The 23,289-nt window shown below is 50.4% G+C and overlaps 1 protein-coding gene across 1 annotated transcript in view; it reads right to left on the bottom strand.

Moving 5' to 3' along the window:
- The window catches only part of ODF3L1 (outer dense fiber of sperm tails 3 like 1), a 48,088-nt gene that overhangs the window by 13,349 nt on the left and 11,450 nt on the right, over positions 1-23,289 (bottom strand). The window contains 5 exon segments of the mRNA XM_029910742.1: positions 11,477-11,587; positions 12,194-12,304; positions 13,612-13,743; positions 13,746-13,763; positions 22,496-22,589. Coding sequence (XP_029766602.1) covers positions 11,477-11,587; positions 12,194-12,304; positions 13,612-13,743; positions 13,746-13,763; positions 22,496-22,589 — 466 coding nt within the window.

Here is a 23,289-nt window from a genome sequence, read left to right as displayed (position 1 = left end):
CCTTGCCTCAGTCTTTGGCTACTGCCCAGTCTCTATCTAGTCCCCATTCACTGGGGCAGACTGCAGTATATAAGCCACTCATCACAGGCAAGGGGGGGTTGGACCTGCTGCCTCTGCCTACTCATGGGCTGCCCCCTGCAACCCCAGTACCCAGTTGACCTTCCACTAGGCCTGCAGCCTGGGGGGTTTCCAGGCCAGAGCTCCCCAGCCCCTCTTGCCTTCCCCCAGCCCTGCTTCACCTTAGGTACCCAAGTACATTCCCCAGCAGCCAGGCCCTTCTCCCTCTAGAGGCAGAGAAAGAGTGTCTGTCTGCTTCTAGCCCACTGCCCTCTTATAAGGGCCAGCTGGGCCCTGATTGGGGCATGGCCACTGCTGAGGCTGCTTTCCCAATCAGCCTGGGCTGCTTGCCCCCAGCCACAGTCCTCTCCCAGGACTGATTTCAAGCCCTTTAGGGCAGGAGTGGATGATCATCCCCCTACAGAGGCAAATTGTGCATTAGCTGTCTCCTGCCACCTGATACTATAAACACCTGGGGACTCCAAGAAAATCTCATGCTGCCATCAGTGTTTACATGTGATTCCCTTTAGAACACATTTTCAATGGGACTCACATGTCCAAAAGCAATTTTAGAAGCCCAGAAGACAATGCACTCCTGTACTACCCCAACCCCATGTACAAGAGTTTAGATGCACTAAGAAATCTAATCCCACCCTTTGTGTTCCCTGGGACCCATAAAGGATTCTGCCCAGCTCCCACTGAAGTCAATGAGAGCTCCATCCATGATACAAGTCAAATATCTCCTCATATGCTGGCTAACCAAGAAGATACTAGCATACCCCTTAGTCAATGGAGAGTCATGACCAAGCAAGTCCCCTCACTATATAGCGCAGGGGCCCACCCAAAGGTGTGCTGATCCCTGGGAGCAGCCCACTGTTCTGGCTTTAGTGGAAGGGAAAGGGGCCTGCGCCAAGGAGAGGAGACACCACCTGGGACAACCCCATTTCCAGCTCACAAAGAGGAGCTGTTCCAAAGACATGAATCTGGGACTTCAGACCAAGAGGGTCCAGGCACTGCCTTAGGGCTCAAGGTAACTGCAGCCTTCCTGGGTGCAGGGGCTGCTCCGACCCTCGGAGGAGTCACTGGGGCATTAACCAGTCAGCCAGGGCTGTCCCATTGTACATGTTATTGATGCTTTCCTGAAGAAACCATCTCAGTGTGTTGGATTTCCCACAGACAGAGAGCACCGCCAGCAGGCAATGCCGACCCCTCTGACATTGCTCGGCACCCTGCTGCTCTGGGGGGCAAACAGCTGCACAGTGTTTCTCACACATGCACAAGTGGTTTTCAGGCACAGGCTGGCCTTTCTGCCTTCAGTACATGTCCCCGCACTCAGGGCCAAAGGCCATTCTTGGAGGGGGTAGCCAGGTGCCCAGCGTCATGCCCTGATGCCACAGCATTCAGGAGATGGGTTGGTAAATGGCACATTCCCAGCCCTACTCTCTGAGCAGTGACTGTGTGGGCTCCAGGAAACACACAGCAGCCCTGCTCTCCACTCCTGGTGGGGGCCTAGGCAACTCTCTGCGCTGTGGTTTTCTAACGCCCTTTCCAGTGCCCCAGGGCCCTGCAGCATTACAGTGAAAGAGCCAGAGCAGGCAAGGGCATTGCAGAGGCCAGAGAGAGCGGGTGGCACGTTACTGTCTATTGCCAGGGAACCCAGTAAGAGACCTCCCTCTCCTGCCGCTCTCCCTCTGGGGTAAACGTCGCCATGGAGCAGGCTCGAGGGGGTCGGGGCAGTGACACATCAGCCCAGACGGGCATGAGGCCGAGGGGGGGACACCCGCTGGGCCGTGGGAATGAGGCGACGGCCAGGGACACACGGGTTTGCTGGCAAATCCCTGTTTATTATGCAGCAGAAGCCCGGCCCTCATTCCATCTTCATCGTAACGCACAGGCCACGGAGAGGCTTGGGCCAGGTGACCAGTCAAACAGGGTCCTGCCAAATGACCCCAAACACAAGCAGATTCAGGGAGGGGCCAGCAGGGCCCTTGGCACCTCCGCTTGCATGGAAGGAGGGTCAGAGGAAACAGACCAGGACCTGGTCTCACTGACGCCAATGGGAGCCTTGCCATTGGTTGCAATGGGGGCAAGATTTGGTCAGTACAATCCTCACCTGGTTCCACTGTAGCCTGAGCCTTAGGGAAGCCTCCTGCCTCTGCCCATGGTGCTTGACAAGGGACAACTGGGACCAGCATAGTGAGTGACTTTCCAAGCGCCTGCCTGCAGATCCAAGGTGGCAGTCAGGAACCTGAATGCTCATCACCCTCATTCATCTCTGCCTTCTCCCTGGGCCCCTCTAATGGCCACATGGGCAGATTCTCAAGGCAAATCCTTATTAGAGCGCCTCAGATTTACCTTCCTACCTCTCATCTAAGAAGGCCCGGAACAATATACCCTCCTTTGACCACACAAATAACCCCAGCTCTGTCCCCATGACTCTCCATCGTCTCCTCTCCTTTCACAGGTCTGTCTGCACCGCAATGATTTAATCCATATTTGTAGTGTATGTCTCCATTTTGTTTTGTGAGCACTATTTTGGTTGTGAGACTGTCCAGCACCTTCCCTGTTGTCTCTTTGCCTCCGTCTTGGACTAGGATTCCAAGAAGTGTTGACAATACAGAGCAATCAAGGGTCATTAACCTGGAGGGCCTCCTGCTGAAAGGCAAGCACCTTGGACAATGAGCTAGCTACCGCCCAGAGAAACCCATCCTTCCAGGTGAGATGGTAACCAAGCAATGGATCATCTGACACGGGACTTGAAGTGACTGAGAATGGTCATCTGACACAGGGGACTGCAGCTTTATAAAAGGAAGCTCTCTCACCAGTCATCTTCAGAGAAGGAGAGGAGAGAGACCCGAAGCTGAAGACTGAGCAGGAGGAGAGGGATGCAGGAAGGACTTGGAACCCCTAAAAGGGTGGCCCAAAACCCAAAGGGCTCTCAGAGTGGTGAGGACACTGGAAGGAGGGATGCAGGTTTGTACAGATCTCTATATCTCTTGTGCCTTTTCTATGAGTAAAGTAAGTGTGTGTAAAAAGAACAGGAGTACTTGTGGCACCTTAGAGACTAACAAATTTATTTGAGCATAAGCTTTCGTGGGCTACAGCCCACTTCTTCGGATGCAAAGAATGGAACATATATTGGGGAGATATATATATATATATATATACACATACAGAGAGCATGAAAAGGTGGGAGTTGTCTTACCAACTCTGAGAGGCCAATTAAGTAAGAAAAAAACTTTTGAAGTGATAATCAAGATAGCCCAGTACAGACAGTTTGATAAGAAGTGTGAGAATACTTACAAGGGGAGATAGATTCAATGTTTTTAATGGCTCAGCCATTCCCAGTCCCTATTCAAGCCTAAGTTGATTGTATCTAGTTTGCATATCAATTCCAGCTCAGCAGGTTCTCGTTGGAGTCTGTTTTTGAAGCTTTTTTGTTGCAAAATTGCCACCCACAGGTCTGTCATTGAATGACCAGACAGGTTAAAATGTTCTCCTACTGGTTTTTGAGTGTTATGATTCCTGATGTCAGATTTGTGTCCATTAATTCTTTTGCGTAGAGACTGTCCAGTTTGGCCAATGTACATGGCAGAGGGACATTACTGGCACATGGTGGCATATATCACATTGGTAGATGTGGAGGTGAACGAGCCCTTGATGGTATGGCTGATGTGATTAGGTCCTATGATGATGTCACTTGAATAGATATGTGGACAGAGTTGGCATCGGGCTTTGTTGCAAGGATAGGTTCCTGGGTTAGTGTTTTTGTTCAGTGATGTGTGGTTGCTGGTGAGTATTTGCTTCAGGTTGGGGGGTTGTCTGTAAGCGACGACAGGTCTGTCTCCCAAGATCTGTGAGAGTGAGGGATCATCTTTCAGGATAGGTTGTAGATCTTTGATGATGCACTGGAGAGGTTTTAGTTGGGGGCTGAAGGTGACAGCTAGTGGTGTTCCATTCTATGCATCCGAAGAAGTGGGCTGTAGCCCACAAAAGCTTATGCTCAAATAAATTTGTTAGTCTCTAAGGTGCCACAAGTACTCCTGTTCTTTTCCACAAACATGCCTAAACTCTACTCACCCCCAACAAGCCAAGAGCCTGTGAACCCCCAGGGTGGGGTCCAGTACAGCAGACTGGTGAGTGTCCGGCAGGGCGAAATCATCAGGGTTGTAACATTCCCTCATTACCGTTATCTGGGAGCTCCCAAATGCAGCACTTCCCACAGGCCATGACCAGACTGTGCTCGCCGCCTCTGTTTCTCTCTGCCTCTGAATGGGCTGCCCCTCCGAGACATCTGTGGTGAGTGAGTCAACTGGCTCCAGGCTGCTGAGCTCTTGAAGAGCACTGACTGTCCCCTTCTCCCACACAACGATGCACTGGGAACAGAAGGGCTCACAGGCCCCGACCTGCACAAGCCATCAGCTGCTGTTTATTTCCTCACCCCCCCACTGGGACGATGAACTCTTCAGTGAAGAAGCTAAAGCAGCAGCCCGCGTAGCTCAGGTTTCTCTGGGCCCTAGCAGCTGCACAGAAATACAGGCAATAGCAATGCTGGCCACGGTGGCTTTTCTGCTCAGCATCCTCCCCGGCTGCCAGTTGGTTAAATAAGGACCAGAGCAACTATTGCTGCTTGGGTCCAGCTGGGACGCTCCACTAACTGCTCTCATTACGGGTATCCCAGCATCTCCCCTGGGGCTCTAGTGCTGGCCCCTCAGTCTATTCTCCTTGGGGACCTCCTGTCTTCATCTTCGCTCTTCAAAGCCCTTCTATTCAGAGCCCACCACCTCTGTTCACTTCCCCAGGGAACCGATTTCACCTCTTTCTCCCTGAATGCCCAGCTCACTTCAGCAGCAGGATCGTCACACCTCATTGCCTCTTCCAGCAAGAGCCATGTTTTCTCCTGAGGAATAGTTCCACGCTCCTGGTGACCCCTCCGGCCTGCAGCTCGGCTGCCCTGCTTGCTACTGACCTCCCCAGATTGAGCAGAGCTGGGGGGGGGGGGCGGTTCTAAACAAGGCCCATATTAGGCACTGAGGGCTGGATGCTGTGCTGGCGTGACTGTCGTAGGTGCCGAGTGAATGGCTGAGACACATTTGTGCACCCTGCCTTAAACAGGCATCCCAGCCCTTTGGCACTGACCTTTAAGAGGCTCACTGAGTAAGCGCCACAGGCCAGATGAGTCAGTGCACTTGGCAAGTCAGATCATTAACCCCCAAAAGGGTTTGCTGGGACAGACACAGCGGGTCATATAATAGATAACACGACAGAGGTGGGAGAACATCAGCAAGCGCAATGGTGGCACATCCTTCACCTCCTTTGGCAGCATGGACAGAACCTTCAGCATTGGCATCCTCTCCTCCTGGACAGCTGGGAAGGGGCAGAGGATGTACCATCTGATGCCAGACTGAACTGGAAGGAGGACTACATGCCCAGCAGTAGGCTAAGAGCAATAGGAGTGGCCAGAACCTAGCAAAAGCCCTCTGAGCAAGCTACCAGATCCTTACTAGGTCCAGAAGGTCCTCAGCTCCTGCACTGCTTGGTTTGCATGTTGTTGTTATTAGCCATGTATACAGCATTGCAAGCCTAGAAGGACCTTAGGGAAATGAGGCAAACAAATTACAGTCCCTGCACCATATAGTTTATAGTCTAAAGACACAAATTGGTGGGGTACAGCTGGGATGACGTGGAGACAGGTTTCAGAGTTTAAGGACCAGAAGGGGTCTGTTCAGGGACCAAGTCCAGCAAGGAAATAAGGGGATAGGAGAGGAGGGCTGTCCAGAAGGGAAAAGGAGGAGGGCCAGCAGGGTGCAATGATGGAGCTGAGAATGCAGGTAGATGGAGCCAAGGAAGAAGTTGAACGTGAGCAATACCCTCCCCTATATTTCTGTATCAATGCACACCAGTTGCCACATCCCAAACCATACATGACATATGGGTGTCTAGAACACCACTTAGGGCATATCTGCCTGCAGGCCAAAGGCATATTCGTGTCTGGAGATGCCATCATGCACTGTCAGCACAGGAGTAGACGAAGCTTTCTGGACGGGATGTCGATCAAGATGTGAGATAATCTCGCTTCCTCTTTGCAGGGTTATGCTCAGGGAAGTAGCTGTGCCCTTGTGGACTGTGTGGTTTCTGTGGGGAGCTGGAAATTAGATCATCTGGAACAGCAGGCTGTATTCTGACAAGAGCCTTGGCTTGGACCCATACTCACAGGCATCCCTCAATTACCCAATCATGAGTTGTGGTGTTCTATTTTTCTCTGTGCCTTCTGGGTCCCTGGGTTGGAGGCCTCTTGGCTGAAACTCTTGGGGTATCTTCCCTCAGATTTGGTCTTTGGCCCAAATGGATTTGGGGGAGGGGGGCTCTGTCAGTCCTGGAACAGAGGGGTCACAAATGGCATGCAATCTCTTCATCCAGGAAAATCAGCCCCACATCAATGCCCAGTTCTCAGAGGGTAACCGCCACAGGAACTGACTATAATCAGAGAGCAAATTCTCCTGTGGCTCACAGGGCTCCCTCCCCAGAAGCTGCCTCCAAACAGAAGCTTGCCTCACTCCAAACTAACACCACACAGCATGTCTTCGCAAGACCAAATGTTTGTTCACATGCTAAACAATAAAGAACTTGGAAGACCATATGTAACAGGGCCACCTGCCATAACATTATGATGCCTATTTAACAGGCCAGGAAATTGAGCAACCGAGGGGTTGAGTGCCTTGGCCAGACTCACTCAGGAAGTCTGTGATAGAGTCAGGAATTCAACCCCAGTCTCCCAGCACCTAGTTTTGTGCCTTACCCGGCAGACCAGCCTTGCTCCCTCATGTGGGCACAAATATTTGCAGACATCAGAGACAGAGTTGTCAGCCATTGCTTTGGGATGTGGGACAGCCAATTCTCATGCACAGGGACCTCAGGTCCCTCTCCCCATAGTTATTATAACAGAAGGCTCCACTGTCAAATATACTGTAGTGGTGTAGGATATCACCACTAAACTCTTCAATGGCCTTGTAATTCATGGTTGCTTATCTTTAATTCAATAGCTAACCTCCAAAGTTCTTGATTATGAAACTAAAGCTACATAACCCTCTTGGATTCCTTGACATTATTTCCACGTGGTTTGCACTGGTGTTGCTGTCTGTTCATTCAGGCAGCCACATACTCAGCCTCTCCAAGTCCCCCAGCTTTAGGAAGATGAGGTGTTCTGGATTTACTGAACAACCCAAATTGGCCCCTGCCGTTATCCCTTCCCATTCCTCTGCATAAACCAAACCCTACAGGGATTTGCACATCTGCCCAGCTGCTTCTAACGGCTACACAGAGCCACAATGTTTCCCATCACCTGCTCCCTGAGCCGAGACAGGGAACGCAGCTGGATACAGCCAACAAAATTCCAGATGTGGCTGCTGTCAACAAGCCACATGTGTTTGCGGGGGTGGGAGTAGAAGCACACACTCTCGCTCTCTGTGTCTCTAACACAAGTTGAAATAACATATGCTAAGATTGTAAGCTCCTTGAGGCAGAGACCACCTGTTGGTTCTGTATATGTAGAGCACCTAACATAAGAGTCCTTGTCTATGCTCCTGGTCCTGGTCCTGCTCCTCAGCACTATTATTATTGTTGATTGTATAATTAGTAATAATGGCATTTTTGCCAGTTTACTTTATTTGATGGCAAATTCCTGTGCTTAGGAAAGCCATAGGTTTAGAGTTACTGTTGCTAATTGTCCAACAAGATATGTCTGGTAAGCCTGGATAGTGACTGGAGGGGCATATGCATCTATGGGAAGTTTCTCAATGTAATTTTTTTCCTCCCATTAAATACATTTCTTGCCTCACCCCATGATTCCCCAAAGAGGATGTGGAGGTCATATGGGAGAAGGTGTATCTGCCCTCTCTAAATAATGTTAAAAAAACAAACAACCTTAGAGTCTGATTCAAAGCCCATTGAAGTCAATGGGAATCTTTCCACTGACCTGAAAGGGCTGCAGATCAGCCCCCGATTCACCAAGAGGAGAGGGTAAAGGTCTCTCCCACTTGTCTACCAAATGGTGGGTGTGATGTTAAACAGGCACAAGGCAGCAGGGAAACTCTGCAGAGCATCTGTTTAATAAACATTAGGTGACTTGGGGGCTTGTAAGTTGGAAGCTGATAGCCCTGGTTAGAGCAGGGGGAAGTACTGAACTGTAGCAATGCATGTGGAGCCTGGCCTCCAATAACCCAGCTAGTAAGTGACTGTCCTCCCCAATAACATCGCTAACACACCACAGTGCTCACATAATTCTGTTGCTCTTCCAGTCTTGTGTCTCCCACAGCTCTACCAATGCACCTCTCTCTGAGCTGCTATTCCAGTACCGGGGGCCATTCCTGAACAGCACTGAAGGTGTGCAAAGTGTTCCTGAACATACCGAAGTGATGATAAACTCCGGTGGTATTAGGGTGACCAGACGTCCCGATTTTATCGGGACTGTCCCGATATTTGCTTATTTGTCCCACGTCCTGACCTACCTTCGGTCGGGACGCGAATTGTCCCGATATTTTGCCTCTGCTCACAGGCGGAGCGGAGCCCAGAGGGGGCTCGTGCCCAACTCCGCCCCCTCCTTCCCCCATTGGATCCCTCCCCAAATCCCCGCCCTGGCCCCGCGCCCCCAGCCCCCCCCTCACTGCCCCATTGGATCCCTCCCCAAATCCCTGCCCTGGCCCCGCCTCTTCCCCAAGCACGCCGCATTCCTCCTCCTCCCCCCTCCCTCCCAGACTTGCGCTGATCAGCTGTATGGCGGTGCAAGCACTGGAGGGAGGGGGAGGTGGAGACGGAGCAGAGGCAAGCTGGTGGGGGGGGAGGGGCGTGGAGCTCTGGCGGCCGTTTTTTTCTCCCCTGCTGGAGGGAGGGGGGAGATGGAGACGGAGCGGAGGCATGCTGGTGCGGGGGGGGTGGGGGGCGGGCATGGAGCTCCGGCCATTTTTTTTATTTTTTTTTGCTCCGCCGCTGGCTTTTTTTTGCTCCCCCCTCCTCCCCCCGCATCCCGATATTTCACCTGTGTAATCTGGTCACCCTAGGTGGTATCATGCTAGAACAAATGCCCGCTAAGGACTAGGATGAGACCTTCAACCTTGTGTAAGTTGCAGTCAATGTCGTATTGAAACCCATGTCTGCAGAGAAGACAGGCTAGTGCATTTACCCACTGCAACACCATGGTCCCTAGAAAGTCTAACTACATTCTGGCTCCTTCATCCCCATGCGTGGCGAGACTTCGCAAATGTCATCGGAATTCCAGCTAGGTTAGGAGATGCAGGCTCAGATCCTCCACTAATGTAAACCAATGTAGCTCCATAATGGAGCTAGGCTAATACTGGGCCAGCTCCTCTGCTGGTGTGTAAGACTCAATGGGCCAGATTCCACAATGCTGTAATGAGCTTGCCCTGGATATGAATTTGGCCTGCTTGGATCCAATATGTTAGTTATTTTTTGCTAAAGCACCCAGAGGGCTTGGGCTATCGGATGCCAAGAAATTATGAATGAGTAACTAACTACTCCTGGTGCGAGTGTGTGTGATACTAGTTCTGAATGCTCTCAGCATGTTCCATGCATGCTGCCTGTGACGTTGGACTCTATATGATTTTATGAAAATATGCTAATGTAACTGGAATATGCTTCATGCAAAAGGTCTCTTGTAAGGTATCATTACAAAGCTTATAATCTACTGAGTGTGATCATCCTATTTGTATAAATGTACCACTCTTGTATCTGAAACTAGAAATATGAAATAACTCTGAGGGCCTATTGTAATTATGCAAAGTGTGGGCCATTAATGGTGGTTTGGAATCTTGATGACTCCCATTAACCAGGACAATTGACTGCAGATGGCTCTGTTTTACCTGTAAGTCTTCCTATATACGTGTGTGCTGGCAAGTGGGTAATGAAGTCTTACAGTGACATGTGATCATGTCACCTGAACTGGAATCCATCTTTAACCTGGTGCTTTTCCATTGAGAAGGGGTGGTGGGAACCCAGAGGGACAAAGGATTCCCGCCTTATGCAAAAGATATATAAGTGGGTGGAACAGAGAAAAGGGAGAGCCATCATGAGAAATCCCCTAGCTACCACCTGAGCTGGAACAAGGGCTGTACCAGGGGAAAGGATTGTGCCCAGACTAGGAAGGCTGTGAAGGAGACTTATTGAAACATCTTTCAGGGTGAGATTTTATCTGTACTCAGTTGTATTACTGTTTTAGGCTTAGATTTGCATGTTTTATTTTATTTTGCTTGGTAATTCACTTTGTTCTGTCTGTTACTACTTGGAACCACTTAAATCCTACTTTCTGTATTTATTAAAATCACTTTTTACTTATTAATTAACCCAGAGTATGTATTAATACCTGGGGGGGGGCAAACAGCTGTGCATATCTCTCTACCAGTGTTATATAGGGCAAAAAATTTATGAGTTTACCCTGTATAAGCTTTATACAGGGTAAAATGGATTTATTTGGGTTTAGACCCCAGTGGGAGTTGAGCATCTGAGTGTTAAAGACAAGAACACTTCTGTAAGCTGCTTTCAGTTAAGGCTGCAGCTTTGGGGCAAGTAATTCAGACCCTGGGTCTGTGTTGGAGCAGACAGGCGTGTCTGGCTCAACAAGACAGGGTGCTGGGGTCCCGAGCTGGCAGGAAAAGCAGGGGCAGAAGTAGTCTTGGCACATCACTTGGCAGTTCCAAAGGGGGTTTCTGTGATTCAACCCGTCACACTGCCTTCCAGGGTTTGTATGGTGGGAAGCACAGCAGCCGCAGCTTTTCAGAGCCAGAGAGTCCATGACAGCAGGTGGGGAGCCTGCGTCCTCACCTGCTTTAAAAAGGAAACTGTCCCCCACCTGGTTAACAGCTGCTAGGTGGAGCAGCAGTGGGTTCTGGGCCTGATCCAAAGCCCATTGAATTGGGATCTTTCCCGATGCATGGGTGTGCCCCTGATTAAGCTCACACGAGGCTAGGGGAGTGGGAGCCAGTCAGATGGGTGAGAGAGCTGCTGCCATTGGCACCAGGACAGAGGTAAGCAGCATGTGTGACAGGAACTGTGATGCCAGCACTCAGGGTTACTGTAGGTATCTATGGGCGCACTGTCCTAGGGACCTAGTCTCCAGATTCCTCCCCAAGACACTGGAACAACCAAAGAAGACAAGTCCCCCAGAGAAACCTTCTAGGTTTCCCACTTAGCCCACTGCATGCTGGGACAGCACTTTGTGGGCTTAGGGCGTGCTGGGCAGATACTCACACAGTGCAGACATGATCAGAAAGACTCAGAGTTCTGTACCTCACTTAATTTTAAGGAGTTCCAAGTAACCTGTGACACTGCACTCATCTATCTGTCCATCATACCCTAACCACAATGGAATGCACTGCAATAACAGACCAGCCATGTTTCTGCTACTCACTTAGACTCTTCTCTCGGTTCTGTATGCGGAAGGACGATGGCTTCCACCACCCAAAGCGGGAGAGGTGAGGGTCTACGAAGCAGGCACCAGGACTGACTGTGTCAGCCAAGACTACAAGAGAAAGGAGAAGAATCCAGTTCAGGAAGTATCAGCTCACAAGCTACAGCTGAGAGATCTGAGCCTCAGCTCACCATCTTGCACTGGTTTGACTTTTTTGGTCCCTCTAGCTTCCCTGAGAGCCCTTAGAACTGGGATTCTAGAGGGGCTGGGCATGATAGCCACATGTCTTCATGCTGAAGCTTTTGTCCCTGACCAGTGCCAGAAATGGGCTGGATCTGTGTCCCTGGACTGGTAGCACCACATGAACACTCCTACACTCTGCTACCGTTTGGGTAGGAGGCATCCAAGAAGCAATGCATTTCTCCCATAGGGATTGTAGCACATGTCATTTATCCTGTAATCTTCTGTATGTTAGGTGCTCAGTCCATGGACACTTGGGACTAAGACCATCCACATGCTGGTGAGGTGCTGAGTCCATGGGCCTTTGAGGCTTAGTCAGGTTGTCTTTCCCTCCGACTACGGAGTTTCAAACTCATTTTGGACTTTTGTATGCTAGGGAACTGTGGGCCAGATGTTCAGCTGGTGTAAATCACTGATGTCAATGGAGCAACACCAGTTCACACCGGCTGAGGATCTGGCTCCATGTCTGTAACTCACTTTTCTCCGTGTGTTTTATACGCATCGTGTAGGCTGGTTCTGCGAACATGGTGAAGTCGTGATTCCTGATGCCAGTGCAGGGCTGCCGGCCATATTTTCCGGCCCCTGGCCCTGGAATGCAAATGGAAGTGTGAATGTACAATGTTAACATGGAGAGGAACGAGCCAGCCCCCCTTTAATTTATATAAAAGGTTCAACCAGAAGAGATTCACGCCCTATGCTCCTTGTGAAGCTCCTTTCTCCTCCTACCCATGTATCATCTCAGTCCAAGACAAGGAAGTGATCTTGTGACTAATGTCCCCTAAGGTCTTTAGGCCCCCCTGCTCTAAACCCCATTCTTCAGAGCTTAATCGTGAGGGTGACCATGCTCTAATGAAAAGTCTCCCACCGGCCTTGTATCCCGTTCCCTGGCATGGGGATATAATTATGAGAGTTACCAGAAGGTTTACCCTGAAGGAGTTACCCTGACCAGAAGGTTTCTATCCTCCTGTTCTCCAGAACACCATGGCATGGGTGTTACCGTCCCTAACGAAGGGCATCACCTCCTCCCTTGTCACTCCAGGGCACAGATGAGATAATCTCTGCCCTCTGTATCCTACAGCCCCAGATGGGAATGTGACTGCAAAGGTGACTGTCCCATACGGTCGTAGCTTTCTAACCTTTCCATCCTGGAAAGCACCTCTTTGTAAAAGAAAGATTACCCGATGGACCCCCCAATTCCAACACTCCAAGCTCTGTTGCTTGACTGTCAACTATGGACTACCAGGAAGGTCTCTGCAGCGCTCTGGCAGTGATCCATGGACCATCATTTGAGATCCACTGACCTAACAAGAAGGCCTCCAGCCCCTGTTTCCTACCCTCCCAGGCTGCAGATGACCTAAAGGGAGTTACTCCCTGGTTTGAATGCGATTACTTTAGATTTTGCACAAGCCATAGTGATAACCAGATGTAACCAATTCTCCATCAGCCCAAGGAGCCATTGGCATCCCACTAAAGACAGGTACAACCTAGAGATGCTGATTCCCTGTGAACTCTGGCTTTGGCCTACAGGTCCCAGTCCAGCTCCATACCTACAAGCTTCTCCACTAGTCCCTTTCCCACCCCCCAGGTCTGTCTTTCTATCTACAGCAAATCCATCTATAAAAAGGCTCACTTGCCTGCCTTAGGATGAGAAATGCTTACTATTATTAACTACTATTATCAGCAGCACCATCTATCTATCCATCTGTCATCTTGGGATACTGTACTGGGTAATTCCCATTTATTCTAGGTACTCTTCCATCTATCTCTCTGCCCAGCCCCAGGGTATTGGGGCAACTCTTTCACTCCAGCTGGAGCAAAGCTGGGTCAGGCAGGGCTATTTCTTCCCTAACGTGCTTTAGTTAGAATGTGTTTCCCCAGGTAAGAAGTTCACTCACCCTTGATTTTGGCACTGATTGGTGGGTACTGCTTGACTTCCCCTGGTGCCGGGGCTGAGGTTCTACAGGTGCTAGCACCATAATTGCCAGCTCGGCTGGGACCTTTAGACTTGGACATCTCCCTTGGGGGAGGCCTCGGGGAGTCTTTATAGCTTCCGTCGCCAGCAGTTACCCTGGAGAAACAAGCCAAGAAAACACTAAATAAATAAACAAAGCTCTGCGGCCGGGCTCGGCTTCTTGCTAGAGGGACCAGGGCACTGATGAACCTAAAGGGCGGCATGACAAAGTCAAAGCAGCCATTTGCAAAACGTGTGTGGGGAAAAGACGTGCTCTGCGTTAACGATCAGTTTGGACCAGTGACTTGCGTTGCTGCCGCTTCAACTTGACCAGGGATTAAAAGCTTAATTTAAAAAAACAAAACAAAAAAACAACACCCAGATCCTCAAACTTGCCTTTGACTTCTTTTTTTGGACCGTAAACGGCAGCCCCTGCTCTGATTAGCCCTTTGGTTGCCAAGGGAATGATGTAAGTGTGGAATCTGGAAAGTCTGTTTATTTCCACATTGCCATGGTGCTGGCAGAATGTTGTGGAAGGATGTGTATGGAGCCAGACTAGCCCCCGACATGGTGGGCATTAGCTCTGCGTAGTGACCACTAAGGAGGAGAAAGCCACAGGCAGTTGCTGAGACATGGTCTAGGCAGGCTCCAAAGGCTGATCATGTTACCAACCGTCGCTGCCGTTGTAAAAGAAAGATTTAGTAAAAAAAAAAACCTTTTATGAGCCCTGCAGCCCAAGTTGTTATCACAGAATAATGCGTAGTCTGTAAAAACCCCATTAGCGCTCCTCTAAAGGGGCTGGCTGCTGATCTGTCCAGGCAGCTCTCAAAATAGTTTGTCTCGAGCTAAAGAAGGGTGTCTAGTGCAGTGGTTTTCAAACTGCGGGTCGCAACCCAGTACTGGGTCGTGGAATGTAAAGCACTGGGTCGTGGTGGTTCTGGTCAGCACTGCCAACTGGGCCATTAAAAGTCCCATTGGAGGTGCTGCCTGGCTAAGGCAGGCTAGTCCCTACCTGTTCTGACACCGTGCTGAGCCCCAGAAGTGGCCAGCAGCAGGTCCAACTCCTAGGCGGGGGGGCCACAGGGCTTTGCACACTGCCCCCACCCCGAGCACCGGCTCCGCACTCCCATTGGCTGGGAACCGGCCAATGGGAGCTGGGGGGCAGTGCCTGCAGGCGAGAGCCACACGGAGCCACTTGCGCGCCTCCGCCTAGGACCTGGACCTGCTGCTAGCTGCTTCTGGGGCGCAGCGGAGTCCGTGGTGCCAGGACAGGCAGGAAGCCTGCCTTAGCACCCTCTGCGCCGCTGACCGGGAGCCGCCCAAGGTAAGCCTGTACCCTAACCCTGCACCCCAATCACCTGCCCCAGCCCTGAGACCCCCCAAACCTGGAGCTCCTTCCTGCACCCCGGCCCCACCCCAGAGCCTGCATCCCCAGTCCAGAGCCCTGACCCTCTCCCGCATCCCAGCCCCCTGCCCCAGCCCTGAGCCCCTCCCACACCCTGAACCCCTCATTCCCAGCCCAACCCTGCAGCCCTCACCCCCACACCCCAACCCTCTGCCCCAACCCTGCAGCCCTCACCCCCACACCCCAACCCTCTGCCCCAGCCCTGAGCCCCTCCCACACCCCAAACCCTCATCCCCAGCTCCGTTGGGTCGTGGGCATCAACAATTTTCTTCAACTGAGTCACCAGAAAAAAAGTTTGAAAACCACTGCTCTAGTGGCTCTGGCACTCCACGGGGGCTCAGCACTAGGTCCCAACCCTGGCTCTGCCGCTGATCAGCTGTGGCCCTGGGCAAGTCACGTCTCCACTCTCAGACTGTTTCCCTCTCACCCATTGCCTGTGCTCCCTATTTCAATGGAAAACTCCTCAGGGCAGGGACTGTCTCTCAGTGCGTATGCACAGTGCCTACCACAATGGGGCCTCAGTCTTGGCTTGGGCTTCTAGGCACAATTACTAATTACAATTAATCCTGTAGTGGCCTTGTGCTTCGAACAGAACAGAGAGTGAGCAGACTTCAGTTCTGTCCCTCACGCTGCCGTTGAATGTGTATGATTCTGGGCAAATCAGTTAATCGCTCTGTGCCTCAGTTTGCCCACCTGTAAAAGAGGGTTTATAACACTTCCCTACCTTTGTAAAGTGCTTTGAGAGTCTCCAATAAAACAAGGACATAAATGACACTAAAAACACACATTGCACCAACCTCATGGCCACCCCTACACTCTCTTCAAGAGTAAGAATTGTAAAAGCAGAGAGCAGTGAGATTACAGGGGCATTTTAATATGCCCCCAGGTACTTAATTCTTTCTCCTCCGGTTGGGAAGCAGCAGAACTGCTTGCTGACCTTGTGCTGAGCAAACCCTTAAGGAGTACCACCTGTGTATGTACTGCAGTTACACGCCACTGCTTGTGTGCTGCTGTGTTTGGCATCTTTATCACCGAGGACTCTGTAAGGGAAATCCAGCAGGTCTGGAAGTTTCTTATGCAAGAGGAGAATGTAAATTCCCTGAAATCTGCCAAGGAGCCACTCAACAGGCAGTTTTGTTGCAGAAAGACGCAGTCCCGCCCTTAAAGGGTTACTGGCAGAGCTGGTAGGCCCCAAATCAGTAGTTTTCAGTTGAACAGGAAGCTTTGCTTCTCAGAGGCACTGGTCCACTGCAGTTTGCCCTCCTCCACATCAATCCAGATGTTGACTATGAAAGAAAAACAAACCCACAGCCATCATCCTAGCCTCCCAAGAGAAACAAATCTGCTGTCCATACCCTGGGCTTCTCCTGAGTTTACATTACAGCAGACTGCAGAGCTGTAATAAATACCTGGGGGACTTGAATGAGGTGGCTGAAAGAGAGGGATAGGGATGGGGGAAGTTGGCGCAAAAGCTGTGTCTCTCTTTGTAAGAGCCCGTCCAGAGGCAGCATTTTTGTCCTTGCCTCAAATTCATTTGTTTCCTTTATTTATTGTGCTAAAAAGACTGACCAGAGTGGAATACAAAGGGGTTTGTGGTAGGGAGAGAGAGCCCCATTTTGACTTCCCTAACACCTTCTGCTCGATGTCTCTGTTTCTTATATCCACCAGTTGTTTCCCATTTTATACTTAGACAGCAAGCTCTTTGCAGCAGGGATCCCTTTTGTTTGCTGTGTGTACAGCACTACACAACAGAACCACTGCAATGCAAATGATAAACGATAAAAATAATGACCCAGCATCTATGCTGTTAGTGAAAAAGGCCCCCCAAAGTGTCTCACCACCCGCCTGGATATTTCAGACACCCCAGGGTTTGGAGGAGAGAGGGGAATCCTGGGTGGTGCTGCAGCAGTAATATACAACTCTTGGAAGATGGCTGATGCTTCCCTTATTCATATTCATTTAGGGAAAAATCCTACGCAGTAATTCAGTGAAGGTTGCTAACCAACACACAGCATTGCCAACACAAGCACGATGAAACAAGGAAACGAAAATTTAAGACATCAGCAATCCACATGTCCTCAGGAAACTCACTAATAATGCGGGCTCCTCACAGAACACATTGCAAACATTAGCAACATAGCTCCATAATGCAAAGATTGATTCCCTGTCCGTCCATCCACCTGTACTTTGTGCAAAATGAGTGCAGGGTGAGTGTCTAACACTTTGTATTGCTGTACACTTTCCCAGAGTCTGGCTAGTGGGTCTTGCCCACATGCTCAGGATCTAACTGATCACCATATTTGAGGTCAGGAAGGGATTTTTCCCCAGGTCAGACTGGCAGAGACCCTGGGGGTTTTCCACCTTCCTCTGCAGCATGGGGCATGGGTCACTTGCAGATTTAGACTAGTGTAAATGGTGGATTCTCTATAACTTGAAATCTTTAAATCCTGATTAGGGGACTTCAGTAACTCAGCCAGAGGTTAGGGGTCTATTACAGGAGTGGGTGGGTGAGGTTCTGTGGCCTGCAATGAGCAGGAGGTCAGACTATGATCACGCTGGTCCCTTCTGACCTTAAAGTCTTATGCAAGGTGCAGCACAATGAACCATCACAGGCCTTGTAAATTGTAATCTTAACTCTGACGATTGATGGGTTGTATGCAGCTGTGATTGACGCATGTTCCCACCAGCTTATCCATCCTTTGCTCTGTTAGCTGCTAGCTTTCAGCACACATTTTGTGTTAATCATTTCATTGATCTGCTACTCCAAAATCTGATGTTTAGATTGCAGTGTCTTCCTGCCATGAGACAACCCTAACAAGTTCCATCCCATGAACACAGGTTGAGTTCGCTTCGCTAGCAAACACAAGTACTAGCATGTGAGTTTCTATTTATTACAAACACACGTACACTACACAGCCCAGCACAAACACAACCCAAAACACCAATCGTTCCTCACTTGAACCTCAGATGAGGTTAGACATTTTTTAGAAACCACAGTAAACTAAAAATTACACAACACTGCAAATGACAAACTAGATTTTAGCGCTTTCACGCATGAATGGCATGCAATGAATATATTTACGTGCACTAACAGATAGGCTTCCAGAACTTTGTTCCAGCTGAAAGTGCAAATCTACAGCCAACCTGAACTCTGGAGCTGCTGATGTGTTTTGAAGTTATGGGTTGACTGATGCAACCTATCACTGCCCCCTCTGCAGCTGTTGGTCTGTAGGAAAGATGGGCCCAGTCTGCCAAGCTCTGATCCAGCTGCAGAACCAGACATTGCCACAGTTCAGCCATGTTCTGATGCATGGTTTTGGTTTGGGCGCCTCTCTAATGTGGAAGGGGTGCTGATGGGTCTCTGTGCTGTCTGCCCCACAGAATGGGGAAGAGACAAACCTAGGGCTATATGCTCTCTTTGGATATGTCTACACGGCAGCTGGGAGTGAAACTTGTGCTAGCATGGCCTGAGCTAGCGAGCTAAGACTAGCTGTGTGGACATTGCAGCACCAGCGGCGGCTCAGGCTAGCCACTGGTGCTCAAGCCCGCCCTACCCCATGGGTCTAAGCTCAGGCAGCTAGCCCCTCCACCAGTGCTCCAACGAGATCTCCCCTTTGATGACATCCAGGATTCCCACTGACATCAACGGCCCTCCTTGTGTAACGTAGGACAGAGTAAGGGAGCCCCACTCCCATGGGCAGGACAAACATCCATGACAGCACACAGCTGGGATAATCTAATTGTTCCGCGAGTTATCGCAGCTCAACAGATGCCCATATTTCACAAGTCGACCTCGGCTTCTCCCCCGCCCTCCCCTCAAGGGCCACCTCCCTTTGAATGCTTGTTCCAGCCTCTCATATGATAGAGCACCACCTGACAAGGCTTGTGTTTAACAGATCGGACAGTGGGGCTTTTTCTTCATTAAGGCTGCCTCTCTGGGATGATTCACTGACCAGCCGGAGTCTTCTCATTAGAATGATTCATTGGTTTGAGCTGTTTGTTTGTTTGTCCGTTTCAAACTGGATGAGTTTGGTGCTGGTGAAAGTGGGGAATTAATACCGAGCCAGGCCCGATGTGATGCAGGCAGGCACAGTGCAGGCTTTGAACAAACAGCTCAATCCTGATTCTCCACATGCCCGACTAGCCCAGCCCTGGATTCTCCACATGCAGTGGCTGATGACTCTCATTCCTCACCTGCAGCATCGCTTGCTCCTCAAGTCCTGCACTGCCACACACACACTGGTCTGCCAGTGAACCCCAATCCTCCCTGCCTACACTCCCTGACATCCCAGTCTTCTGCCCACAATCTGGTTCATTATCGGACCTCAGTGCTGCCTTACAACATCTCCTGCTCTTCCAATCATCCGTCCCCCATCCTGCTCTGATCATGCACCTCCGTCTGGACCTGCAGCATCTCCTGCTATCCTGGTTCTGTGCCTTTCCTAGACAATGGTTCTAGCTGGGCCAGACAACGTGATGCTTTTATAATGCAGTTAAATTTCCACTGGTGATTAGACCCCCCAATCTCATTTCACTCATAGCCTCAGCCTGATTTGGCCCCAAGTATGGTACCTAGCTGTGCAAACCCAATGAGTTAATCCTTTGTCCCATGTAGGTCTCTTTGCTAATGGCTATGGGCAAGTCTTTCTCCCCCCAGTCCATCAGGTAATTTGCATCAACACAGACATTTGCTTGTTTACTAGTTTTCAAATCCTCAACCTTTACCATTTCCAAGGCTGGACTCTGTCCTAAAGAGATACCATCCATTTTCACTAGCATGTTAGACTCAAGGTTTCTTTGTTCTTCCCTTACCAACCTCTGCTTCCACATGGAATCAGATGTCAAGTACACTAAAAGACTACAAGTCATATCCAAAATATCTAGAGATGAGAATTTCCCTGCCATCCCCTGTATGCTCGAGAAATTAACTGCACAACTGTCCTCCTGCTCTGCAGATTCAGCTGTCCAGTCATCCCTCTGAACCTGAGATACAGACTGTTTACTCAAAGAATCAACATGGAGACAGTCCTGTCCCAACACCGTTGTCTCCCCGACAAGCTGGTTAAGCTTATAGGGCTGTTTAAACTCCCTAACAATTTTTATTTCACCTGAAATCTCCTCAAAGCTATCCACCATGGATTTTCTTCAAAGCAAATTCCGTGGATTCATTTTCATTTGAAAGACTTTGGCCACTAGGCACCAGCACGTTCCCCAGAAAAGAGGCTGTTTACTATCAACAATGTCCCATTAAGGGTCAGTGGAAACAATTCCTTGTCACAGACTTTAAAGACTTCACTCAGGTCTGGTCTATACTACCCGCCTGAATCGGCGGGTAGAAATCGACCTCTCGGGGATCGATTTATCGCGTCCCGTCGGGACGCGACAATCGATCCCCGAATCGGCGCTCTAACTCCACCAGGGGAGGTGGTAGTAAGCGCCGCCGACAAAAAGCCGCAGAAGTCGATTTTGCCGCCGTCCTCACAACGGGGTAAGTCGGCTGTGATACGTCGAATTCAGCTACGCTATTCACGTAGCTGAATTTGCGTATCTTAAATCGACTCCCCCCTGTAGTGTAGATGTAGCCTAAGAAATTCCTTTTCTTTTGCAATATCCTGCACTGCAACCCATTCTTTCTGAGCTTTATTTATGTCCAGAACCGACTTTGGCACAACAAAGAAATCACCAAACTTCTTCTGTGTTTCACATACATCCAGAATCACATCTGGCCCATCAGGAGGATTTTCACAAAACCCCCTGTCAGGTAGGGTTACCATATTTCAATAGTGCAAAAAGAGGACACTCCACGGGACCCCGCCCCTGCCACAACTCCGCCCCTGCCCCGCCCCCGGCCCCATCCAACTCCGCCCCTTCCCCACCCCAACTCCACCCCCTCCCCTGAGCACCCCACATTCCCCCTCCTCCCTCCTGCCCCCCAGCTGCTGCTGCGCTGGGGAAGTTGCTTCGGCCCCTGCCGCGGTGGAGAGCGGCGGGAGCCGGAAAAGTTGGAGCCCGGGGAGGAGGCTGTCCCCTTACCATGCCTCCCTATTTTCCCGGACATGTTCGGCTTTTTGGAAATTCCTCCCGGACGGGGATTTGAGGACCAAAAAGCCAGACATGTCTGGGAAAATCCGGACATATGGTAACCCTACCTCTGACACTCACCTCTCCCTCCACTGGAGGGACTCCCCTGTCCATACCTGTCCCGGGGCCTTCCTTTAAAGGGGCATCCCCATATCAGCGGGGGTCTACTTGGAAAAGATAATATTTACTCCCTTGTGTGGCTGAGCTGGGCTGTGACAATCCAAGCCATCATGAGTACTGTGAGAAATAGGGCACAACACTAACCAAGGCAGTGTCATTTCAGGGACTGTATGGGCCTCGAAGTTCAAACAAATGAGCTATATAAAGTCATTTTCTTTACTGGGAAACCAAATGGAAGTTTTTCTAGAAGGGTATTTTTAGAAATCTCAGTATAATGACAAATTTCAAGCTCAGTTAAATAACTTTTTTGTGAAATGATGCAGAGCACAATTAGTACAGAGACATGAATAGTGAGAGATCCAAGCTGGTTTGCCTGATATTGTGTAAAAATGTGTGTAAGTTTGATATAGAAGGCCTTGCCAAACTAATTATCGAAGCATATGCAACCATCATCGTAGACAGTGACTTGTTTATACTGCTCTATATACTATACCAGTGTTTCTCAATCTGGGAGTCGTGATTTATTTGATAATTTATATGGTAAAAATGAGAAAATAAGCAATTTTTCAGTAATACTGTGCTGTGATACTTGTATTTTTATGTCTGATTTTGTAAGCAAGTAGTTTTTTAAGTGAGGGGTACTCAAGACAAATCAGCCTCCTGAAGGAGGTACAGTAGTCTGGAAACATTGACAACCACTGCTCTAATTGACCTGGATCAAGAATGTCTTTGTTTTACTTTCTATTTCTATAGTAAGGCTATTGGGATCTCGGCATTAAAATACAGTCTCAGAAGGATTTTTTGAATCATGTTTTTAAGAAATTTCATAAATGGACCACTGCACTTCCCCCAAATTAATGAGTCTGATGTTTCATTTTTTAAGACCAAAGGTCCCTGCATCTTCCAAGTATTAGAGTGAGTTGTTTTCCAGAAACCCAAAGGTGGAAGTTCATTAGCAATCTATTTGTGTGTAATACATTTTATAGTAACAAATAAAAAGGAAGTCACAACTGATCTAGTCAAATTTGCTTCCTGCCCTCTAGTCAGGGACGTATCTCCCTGCTGTCAACAGTTCTCTCCGGAAACAGCAAAAGAAAGATCCCAGATCAATCTATGAAACTGAAAAAGGTATTCCCAGAAACACTGAGAAAATGAATGCCAAGGGCTTTTGTTACACTTTACCAGGGAGATCAGGAGTGAATGCACCAAACCGAAAACTCACTGCTGTGGAAATAAACTCTCAGGGCTAGACTCTGCTTGGAGACAGCAGAAACTGCTACCATTTGCTGCTCTGAGGTGTACAGTGCCTCGCAGAGCTGGGGAAAGGAGACAAGACCGTGGCTGGCAGTGCAGGAGAGCGTAAGGTGCATCGCTGGCCTCCCCTCTGCGCTGCTATGGGGCCGAGCACCCCCCTCACTGGGCCCCCCAGGTGGAGGGAGAGGTGACACCCTCACGTGCCCCAGGCCGGGCTGAGCCACGGTGGGGTCCCTGTCCCTTTAAGAGTGGGGCTGGGCTGAGCCGAGCCAGTGGCTGGGGTGGCTCCGCTCCCGGCTGCAGGCTGATGCCGGAGCCTGGGCTGAGAGCCAGGCTCGTCTCCTGCACCAGCTCCGGGAGGGGCTTTGCTGCGGCTCCCCCAGTCCCCCCGGGCCGGGCCGCTGCACGGTGTGTGTGTGGGGGGGTTGCTTGAAGCAGGGCAGGGCAGGACCCGGTGGGGCCCAGGGCTGAACAGACCCGGCAGGGCGGTGCGGGGGCTGCTGGAGGGGGAAGCTGGGGAAGGGGTGGCACGGCCTCAACCCCCTGGGGCTGCCTGCCCCGCGGAGGAGGCAGTGGGGCGCAAGCTGCGGCAGGACCCCAAACCCCTGGGGGAGGGGATCTGGGGCCAGCCTGGGGAGGCAGGAGCAGCCCCGGAGGTGCTGGGCGCGTGCAGGGCAGAGCCCCGGGAGAGCCCCAGCCCCGCGGCGGGCAGTGTTGCAGAGGAGGAGCCCGCGCCCCCCGGCGGGTGAGGGGAGCCCCAGG

This window comes from Terrapene carolina, unplaced genomic scaffold (genome assembly GCF_002925995.2).
Source record: "Terrapene carolina triunguis isolate 2854851 unplaced genomic scaffold, T_m_triunguis-2.0 Scaffold67, whole genome shotgun sequence".
NCBI lineage: Eukaryota > Metazoa > Chordata > Testudines > Emydidae > Terrapene > Terrapene triunguis.
This window is presented reverse-complemented; position numbering and strand designations above follow the sequence as displayed.